The sequence below is a fragment of the Rattus norvegicus genome, chromosome 1 (genome assembly GCF_036323735.1).
Source record: "Rattus norvegicus strain BN/NHsdMcwi chromosome 1, GRCr8, whole genome shotgun sequence".
In the NCBI taxonomy this organism is placed as follows: domain Eukaryota; kingdom Metazoa; phylum Chordata; class Mammalia; order Rodentia; family Muridae; genus Rattus; species Rattus norvegicus.
This window is the reverse complement of record NC_086019.1, coordinates 264,284,902-264,294,850: the sequence shown is the minus strand read 5'-3', so window position 1 is coordinate 264,294,850 and position 9,949 is coordinate 264,284,902. Positions and strand designations below refer to the sequence as shown.

General features: G+C 45.3%; 1 protein-coding gene across 1 annotated transcript in view; it reads left to right on the top strand.

Moving 5' to 3' along the window:
- Positions 1–9,235: 9,235 nt before the first annotated feature.
- Positions 9,236–9,949, top strand: part of Gucy2g (guanylate cyclase 2G) — a 43,786-nt gene continuing 43,072 nt past the window's right edge. Inside the window, exon 1 of the mRNA NM_139042.2 lies at positions 9,236–9,628. Coding sequence (NP_620611.2) covers positions 9,236–9,628 — 393 coding nt within the window. The remainder of the gene's footprint in view (positions 9,629–9,949) is intronic.

The window sequence follows — 9,949 nt, the reverse complement described above, 5'->3', positions numbered from 1 at the left end:
GGAACCACATATTCAATACACCACAGTTCTGGAATGCAGACACAAACATTCCAGACTCCTGTAACTCAGCCTGGAGACAGCTCTGCTACCTCTCAGGCTAGGGGCTGGGCGTACTCCACAAATAGAAACCAACCTTTCTCAGGAGCTGAAGGCGGGGAAGAGCAGGCCTGTTGACACTGCGTTTCCTAGTTTATAACTCTTCCAAGCTGCCTTGCCTCTTCACGACTGTGAGGTGTGAGTGTCAACAAGAGTTTCAGACATCTACATCAATCATGAGGGATGGCAGTCAGACGCCATGATTCGTTCTTCATTTGACCTTCAAAATCAAGTGGACAGAAGCCGCGATTTTCCTAGATGAGAGAGTAAAAACTCAGATAGGACATGCCACCTCCCAGAGACCCTATATCTTGGAGATCAGGGCATGATGGTGCAAGGAAGGAGGACAAACACATTTAAAAATAATTTTAGGGTATTGTATAATAATTTGTAGCACCCAGTGATTTCCGTGTTGTCCTCTAATAGTCTGCATTGCACCAAGTGTTATTTAAAATCTTTACTCTCTTCCAACATTGGGATGCTTTATTTTTTCCTCTACATGTTATTTCAAGATTCTATACAATACATATTATATAATGATTTGAATCTAACAAATCATAAAGGAAAATGGAAATTTCCTTTTTAAATAAGAATCCAGAAAGAGTGGTCTTAAGATTCAAGATTCTCTGTTTTAGAAGGTTTTGTTTGGTTCGGATTGGAGAATTTCCACAAAGTGATGGTTCCCCCCAGGAAGTTTGGTGGAGGGCAAAGATGAGAACATCAGGAAAAAGGGAAGCCATGGGAGGGGGAGGAAGGTCCAATGGTAAGAGCTCCCTGGGCGTTAGCTTCCTGATCCCAGCACAGAAGGACCAGGAAGAAGAAAGAAGAAGAAGAGAAAGAGGAAGGAGGACAGAAAGAAGACAATGGTGACACAGAATTCCGTAATGGCTAAGAGATGTGGGACACATGGGTAAGAAAGAGCATAGACTGAATGCTTGTCCAGGGTAGGCAGAATGGCCCAAGGGCAAACAGAAACAGTGTCAGAGCTGTAGATGAGACAACTCATGTCAACTCAGCAATGATGGGCCAGAAAGGAAGGAGCTGGGGTGACGTGCCCCAGAGTTCATGGACCAGCATGTACAGGTGTCATAGTGAGGACTGTGAGGGCTGAACTTTAGCTTCCTACATGGCAGGGCTGACGATGAAGTTTGTCCTCCACTGAGATATGGAAAGGAGGGGCAAAGTATCCTGAGACTCTCTCTTACCAGGGCTCTCACGGCTGTTGGAATTCCGTACCATCCTCTTTATCTGATATCTCAAAAGGCTAATGAAGCCCAAAGTACGTTTTTAAGGCAGCAATCAGAGCTCCAGAGGAAAACCTTCATCCTCAGTTCAGATCCTTGAAGAGGCCCCCTCAACAACCGCAGGAGAGAACATTTAGGAGCCCTTGCCGAGTGGCCACCCTGCACTGAGAGCCTTGTAGCATCTCATCTAATCTCACTGAAACCCTAGGAAGCTCTTATTGCCTTTTGAAGAAAGATGAAAGGCTCCTCTTGTAGTAAGAGGCCAATGAACGTGTCCAAAGTACATGGCCAACAGTTGGAAGAGCCCCAGGGTCAAACTCTGAACTCAGGTAGTCTTGGTTCAGAGTGCAAACACGTCAAACACATCTCTGTAGTTCAAAGCCATTAATTCTACAACTCCCTTAATCTCCTGTGTGCTCTTGAGAATTGTCATTGATCTCTTGATAAACATTAATAATCCTTGCTCTAGGAGATGACAACCACACAGGAAGACCAACAGTGTCAACTAACCTGGACTCCTGGGAGCTCCCAGAGACTGAGCCACCAATCAAAGAGCATACAAGGGCTCTTCCAAGGCCCCTGACCCTTATGTAGCAGAGAGCTGGCATGCATCTGGGATATGCGGGGCACTGTCCTCTCAGAGACTAAGGAGAGAGGGGATTGTGGGGAGGAACTCTGGGATGGTGGGCAACATTTGCAATGGGGAGAGAAAGAGAGAGAGAGAGAGAGAGAGAGAGAGAGAGAGAGAGAGAGTAGCCACCACCATTTCCCTTCACTCAAAGGGATGGACGGCCTCTCTGCTACTGAGCTCACGAAAGCCTTGGTCCACACACCTGCAGGGGCCAATGAGTTACACGTTCTTGGCAATCTCTCCACCTGGAGGTCTTCCTTTTGGATCATCTGTCATGCCCTGAGGTGCTATAGCCCCACTCTAGATCTCCTGCCATCCCTGCATCCTTGGGGGCTTCACAGAGGACCAGAGGAAATCTGAACCCACAGCCCAATGTCTGTAGCTCTTAATTTCTCTCAGTGCCAGCCATCAACAGCAATTGCTTGGGCATGCACTATTTTGAGGTCACTTGTTCATTTTCTTTTTGAGAGGGAGAAAGTGTTACCCAAAGATGTGCAGTTGGCTGACTAGAACAGTCTAATAGTGAGAAGAAGCATCCCCCAGACAAGGATCATGAGCCCCTACCCATAACTATGAGCTGTGGACACTCATTGCTTCCAGGGGAGGAATAGTCAGTGTCCTTTAAGGATTGTAACCCCTGGTAGGTTGAGCCCACTATGAGAAGAACAAACTGGACTTTGTAGGTTATTAAAATGAACAGGATGTAAAGTCGGTGGTCAAGAGAAGTTAAGGGGATAGATATGATCAAAATACATCGTATGAACTTACCAAACAATAAAAAATATATAAAAAAGTTTCCTCAAATTCTATCTCTTTATCCCTCCTCCCCCCAAACCATAGAAAACAAATTGCCTTGCAGCTTTGGAACTGAGCCTCCCAGTTGGTGAGCCATGGTACACCAGTAGGCCAAGGTACACCAACTAACTTCACAGAGGGCGGCTGTTGTGATCATGAGCAGCTGTATTCTATTATGCCATGCGAATACTGAAATTATTAGCATCATGGAGGGAACAATATCAGGCCATGGAAATATAAGCTACCTGCTCCTTTATTAGCAAGAGCTTCTAAAAGACATAACAGGAGATAAAACAACCCAACTTGTGGGCACATACACAAGGAAAATTAAATTAGTCTGTTGAAAAGACAGCTGTACTCCTACATGCAGTGTAACATTATTCACAAGAGACAAGATATAAAATAAAACAAAGTGTCAACAAATAAACAAAGAAAGTACAATACATAACTAAAGTAGAGGGGATTAGCGAGAATGCTTGCCTAGCCTGTGCTAAGGGAGAACACTTGCCTAGCCTGTGCTAAGGGAGAACACTTGCCTACCCAGTGTGTAGCCCTGTGTTCAATCTCCAGCTCTGAATAAAATTGGATATGGTGATACATGCCTGTGATCTCAGCGCTCAGGGTGTTCAGAAGTCAACGTCACCCTTTGCTACATGATGGGGTTAAGACCAGCATGGGCTATATGAATCAGTCTCAAATAAAGTGACATGCACATATAAAAGAACAGAATCCGGTCATTTGTTACATGGTGGGTGGACCTGGAAGACATTATGATGAGCAAGATAAGCACAAAGAAAAATTAAATGCACATGATCTCATTCAAAAATAGAAACTATAAAAGCGGCTCTCCCCAGGGAGATGGAGCAATCGTTAACCACAGCTGGGCAAGAGACAATGGCCAGAGGTAAGATGGTGGTGAAACAGAAAAGGCAAATGCAGGAGCCCTGTTGTGTAACACAGAGACCATAGTTGATGATGATTGACTTAGTTGGGGTTTCTATGGCTGTGAAGAGACACCATGACCATGGCAACTCTTATAAAGAAAAGCATTTAACTGGGGCTGGTTTACGGGCTTAGAGGTTTAGCCCATTACCATTGGTGAGGAGCATGGCAGCATATAGGAAGTCATGGTACTTGAGAGGTGGCTGAGAGTTCTACATCTGGGCAGTAGGAAGAGAGAGTGACACCTGGTCTGGCTTGAGCATCTGAAACCTCAAAGCCCACAACCCCAGTGACACACTTCCTCCTACAAGGCCACACCTACTCCAACAAGGCCACACCCACTCCTACAAGGCCACACCCACTCCAACAAGGCCACACATCCTGATCCTTTCAAACAGTGCCTATGAGGACCATTTTCATTCAAAACACTACAATGACATATTGTACTTTCAATTTTTTATTTGTATGTGTGTGTGTGCATGCATGTGTGCGCACTTGTATGCATACAAGAGCCTATATAAAGGTAAGAGGACAGTTTTTAGGAATCCGTTCTCTCCTTGCACTGTGCTTTGTGGGGGTCAAACTCAGGTCATCGGGGTTTCACATTGGGTTAGCACATCTTGAAAAGCATCACAAGAGCAGATGTGCTCTCATCACAGTACAATAACTATGTGCCTTGGTTAACTACTAATAGCTGGATCTTAACTACCTTTCAACGTGTACATACATGCTAAAAATATGCAATTGAGCAAGATAAATGCATACAATTTGTATGTCTGTGTGCATGAACACACAGGTGGGTCTGGGTGCATGTGTGTGTTCAGGTGAACAAGCCCTTGCCTGTGGGAGTCAGAGGTCACCCTCAGGTGTTTTTCTCTGTATTTTCATTGTTTTTGAGAAAGGGTCTACCATTGGCCTAGGGTTCACTAATTAGCAAGTCCAGGAATCCTCCTGTCTCTGCCTCTTCAACCCTGGGACTAGAAGTGCATTACACAACATTTGGCTTTTCACTTGTGGTCTCAGGAATTGAACTTAGTTCTTTGTGCTTGCACAGCAAACATTTTGCCCGTGGAGCATCATCTTCTCACCCCTAAATGCATTTAATTCTGTGAATTAAAAAATTCAGATGGGAAGATAAACGTCCTTGAGAGAGATGCCAAGACCTAAATTCCAGGAACTCCATCAACACTCACAGGAAGTGTGGCCATCACCCAGGGGCCAGGAAAGAAAGTTCACAGAGATTTACAGCTTCACTGCCTAGGACTGTGGCCCCAAGCTATAGGTAGTTCCGGGAACTTGCAGTGAAGTCAGCCTAAATTGAGACCTAAGGACAAAATCTATATTGAATTTGGGGGATATGGTATGAAAAATGTAAAAGGTTTCCAAATGCCAATTACATGTTGAAATGATATTTGGGATATAAGTTAATGTTTTACTGTGCTCACTCTGTGTGTGTGTGTGTGTGTGTGTGTGGTGTGTGTGTGTGTGTGTGTGTGGTGTGTGTGTGTGTGTGTGTGTGGTGTGTGTGTGGTGTGCACGTGCAGGGGTGCATGTGTGTCTGTATGTGTTCACATACATGTACAGGTCAATCTTGTGTGTTGTTCTTCAGGCTCTCCAGATGGGTTGGGGTGGCCAGGCTGTGGGTCTCATGATTCACCCATCTCATACCACTCAGGCTAGGGTCATATGTGCTGTCAAAACATGTGCCTTCTATCACATGAGAGCGAGCGATCAAATTCAGAGCCTCATGGTTGTGTTGGCAAGCACTTTGCCGACTGGACCATCTTCCCTGGGCGGTTTTCGGTTTTTAAATACATCAACTGGAAAGATGCCAATGACAAATGTATCTTGCGTTACATAGTTTTGGGATGATGCTGTCCACTAGAAGCCAAAGGTCCTCTGACTCAGTACATACAGAATGGCCATACACTCTGGTGTTTATAACACATGGGAACTTGCCTACACGAGCTTTCTCTTTCCTTTCTGGGGACCAGCCCAAGCCTTGTCATCTGTGATGTACCTTCACTGCATTTGCATATACAGCACTGCCCTTTACCTTCCCCTCTGGCTTCTGCAGAAGTGGCAGGCGGGATAGCCCAGTCAACAGAGATGAGGGTCTGGACTGTAAATACAGCCCTTTATTGAATGGTGTTGTTTATTGGCTGTTGATTTGTGTGCTTTGTGTCTAGTATTCTTTTTGCTGGTCACATAAAGTCAACCTGGCTAATTACAGACAAGGAAGTTGAGGGTTTAGGCAACCCCTAATGTGTCCAAGCCAGCTTGTGCCTCCTCCCACAGCCTGCATTCACAAATGTTCTGCTGCACTGCTTCCTACGGGAACAGCTTTTTTTTTTTTTCCTTTTAAACCTCCCTCTTCCCAAGTACTTAAGGATACCTTCTGCTTTACAGCTCTGGTTCCCTGAACTTACAGCATGGGGTGAGCCACCCTAAGGGCCTGGCTAGAGGGCTAATCCAGGGCCTTTAACTGGAACTGAGAGGAAATGCCAGGAAGTGGGAGGCCCTCTGTTGTCTACAGACAAGAAGCAGATGAGGGTGGGGGAGTGCAGAGGGACATCCTGCCTGGCTTTCTGTGACTGTTCAGCAGAGAGCTAAGGGCCAGATGCCAAACACAGGGCACATGATTCTCTCGATTGGCACAGATGGGGAAACATTTTCCCATGAGTCAAAAGCATGTTATCGCCAGGGAATGACGAATAGGGATAGAGTTGACTGGCTCAGTGTTTGGGATATGTGACAGTAAAGAAGTTTGTGGGAGATGGGGAGATGGCTCTGTAGGTAAGAGTGCTCAATGTGTAAACATTAAGATCTGAGTTCAAATCCCCAAGCACCCATCTAATAGGCTGAGCGTGTCTGCAGGCACTTGTAACCCTAATGTCGGAGGACAGAGACAGGCATTTACTTAGAGCTCACTAGCCAATGAAGCTAGTGGGATCAGAGAACTGGTTCAGTGGGAAACCCCATCTCAGGGGAGTAGGGTAAAGATGACAGAGGAAGGCACCTGACACGTCCTCTGGCCTCCTCTCACCTCTGCATACTATGCACATTGACTGCATGAACACACACATACGCATGCACATAACACACACACATACACACACAAGCACACGCACATGTATGTGCAGAGACATGCATGAACATACCAGAGGTCTTGGAGGCCTTAGATGTAGATCAGTGGTAGAGCACTTGCCTATCACACCATCAGCCCTAAATTCAATTTCCATTTGCCAAGAAAATGAAGAAAATATTTTCAGGGAGAAGAGGCAGTAATCTGTTCAATACACAATATATGCTTGAATAAAAAATATATTTTTATAAGATCTTGGGAAATCTAAAGTCACAAGGAAGGACCATGTGATCTCTTACTTCGCTGTTGACCCTTGAGTTTGTTTGACTGTCACATGTTCCTAGGCAGCTTGCTTCCTATCCTCTTGGCTGACCTCTGACAGACAATCTCCATGCCATGGTTTTTGGGTCAGCAATCCCGGATGTAGAACCAAAGACTATGACATAAATATTTAGAATTCTGGACTTTAGGCTAGCACAACAGGCTAAGTTTGGATTCTGATGATAGCTGGAAAAAAAAAGCTTAACTATTGAAAGCATTGATCAGAAGGCCCAGCTCTTCAAAAGTGCCTCCTTAGTTGTCAAAAACACATTCCTTGTGGAAACTGGTGTGGTAGGTATAGGAGTAGAATACTGTGCAGCTGGCAGAGCCCTCGGGAGTGGGGAAGGAGTCTCTTCCTCTTGTGCAGAGCTTTTCAGGGACACTACCGTTCATTCTGCCATTAGCACTCAGTCAGAGCCAACACCTGGGTCTCCATCTTCCAGAGGTACTGGTTATTGTTTCTGAAGCAGTGGTCTTTGAATCCTGAGGAAATTGATCTGTTGCAAACCCAAGACATGGGATTCACCCAGTTCTGTCATAACTCTTTTGGCTCCCCAAACCCTTGCTGAGTATGGGGCTCATCTCCAGCACTGGGTCCCACTCAGCTGTGGATCAAGCCTAAGGATCCAGCCGGAAGTTGGAGGTTCATAACCCAGACAGGCAGCAGCTAGTGTCCTTTACTCCAGGGATGGTTAACACAAGGCCTATGCCTGAGGGGGAACCTGTGAGCCAGATATGAAAGAGAACCTGTCACTCAATATGGCATCCCACAGCATCCTTGAGATCTTAGGATAAGAAACTGTCAAGTTTGCAGGTCTCTCTCCTAGATACTGCGCAGAGAAGCAGACAGACTTCATGCAGTCAATGTCTTTCCCCACAATAGGCTAGGGGATGTGTGTGCATACCTCACACTGGCTGTCTTTCCCAAACGCCATCACATTCCAGGTATGCTAAATTCCTTTTCCTGCCTCTCTTTCTCTTGGAAAGAAAGTTTGAGTGGACCAATTCCAAACCCTTCCTGTGGAATTTTACTGACTTCCTACTAAATTTGAGGTCTTAGGTTGAGCATGGAGTCTCATAGCACCCATACCACGTCGGTCTGAGAGGGATGGCGGTGTTAGGCTCATTGTGAAGGCAAAGGGAGTCACAGTATTGGAAGAGTTTGTAAGGGAGGAGGTATTGGGTTTAGGACTTTATACATTAACTCTAGACCCACATCCCTCTAAGCCCAGGTGAGGGAGAGAGGACATGCCTGGTTGGCAGTGACGTTAGCTCACTTGTTCTAAATGTTTCCTGTAAAATGGGTTGAGCAGACAATAGCTTCCACTGTTACTATGGTACTCACCATCAGATCTAATTTTGGTGTGTTGTATGTTTGTGCACGCGTGTTCATGCATGTGGAGGTCAGTAGATGTCGTCCACAACTGCTCTCCACCTTGTTTTTTGAGACAAGGTATCCCAATGATTCAGCTAGACTGGCTGACCTGCTAACCGCAGGGATCCTCCTGTCTCTACCTCTCTGGTATCAGGCTTACAGGCATGCATCATTGTGCTCAGCTTTTAAAGTATGTTCAGAGGGTTAAAGCTCAGGTCTTCCTGTTGTGTAGTGAGCATTTTACCAACTGAGCTGTCTCCACAGCCCCTAAAACTAATATTGATGGAATGGCTTTTGTGTCAGCCTTCTAGCAGGGACTAGATTTACATGGCTTCTTGTAATTTTCCCCATACCACTTTGGAGAAGACGCACACCAACTATATCCTGGGTCATGCAATTAACATGAAGAGCAGTTAGAATTCTAGCACAGGCTTTTTCACTATGTGCATGGACTCTGTGTCTTCACATAGGGCCATGTGACTTGTCCAGCAAAAAGAAGGCTGTCAGTGGTATCATTGGACCAGCATCCAGGAGCTTCTCGACTCCTTACTCCTGCCTGTTTTCTACAGCTCTGCTGATTCTATATTGTGTTAGGGCCTGCTGAGAAAGAGCCAGCTTCTGTTAATTAGTGGCACTGAATAGAAAGCAAGCTGTCATCTCCAGGGACTCTTCGCTCTCATATAAGTTTTGTGCACGAGTGATAAAGAGGCTGAGCCTACCAGAGTTGTATAATGATACTTGGTTAGATGTTACCCATGGCTTCCAGGGCACGCTCTGAGCCTCCACTAGAACATAGGTTCTATGGCGGGGCTGAAAGCCATGCAGGTCATTCGTCTCTGGTTTTGACGCTCTTTGTCGTTATGCTAATGACTTGTCTTGAAGCTGCTAAGCTCACCGTGGGGTTCCATGCCCCCTGGAACATCTCTCATCCATTTAGTGTGCAAAGGTTGGGGGCAGGCCTCCAGATTGCTGTGGACAAACTCAACTCAGAGCCAGTGGGTCCTGGGAACTTGAGCTGGGAGTTCACGTACACCAACGCGACCTGCAATGCCAAGGAGTCCCTTGCAGCTTTCATCGACCAGGTCCAGAGAGAACACATTTCTGTTCTGATTGGACCAGCATGCCCAGAAGCAGCAGAGGTAAAGTATGCAGTATTCTAAAACTGTTGTGTGAGTTTCTACTGACGGGAGAGAGCATACAGATAAAGACCCAAATTTCACTTCTCTCTTCTTATTGATTTTTTTACATTTTGATAAAAAAATGTAATGGTATATATATTCATTGTACATGGTATTGCATTCTATAAGGAGATTTTCAGATGGGTATATAGTTTCACTAATCTCTAGGCAAAAATCATAAAATTGCTGTCTAGGTCTTAGTTTCCTTTCTTTCTTTCTTTTTTTTATTTTTTGAGACCAAGTAACTAAAAGAGTTAATGGTCCTTAAAGACTTTTGAGGGA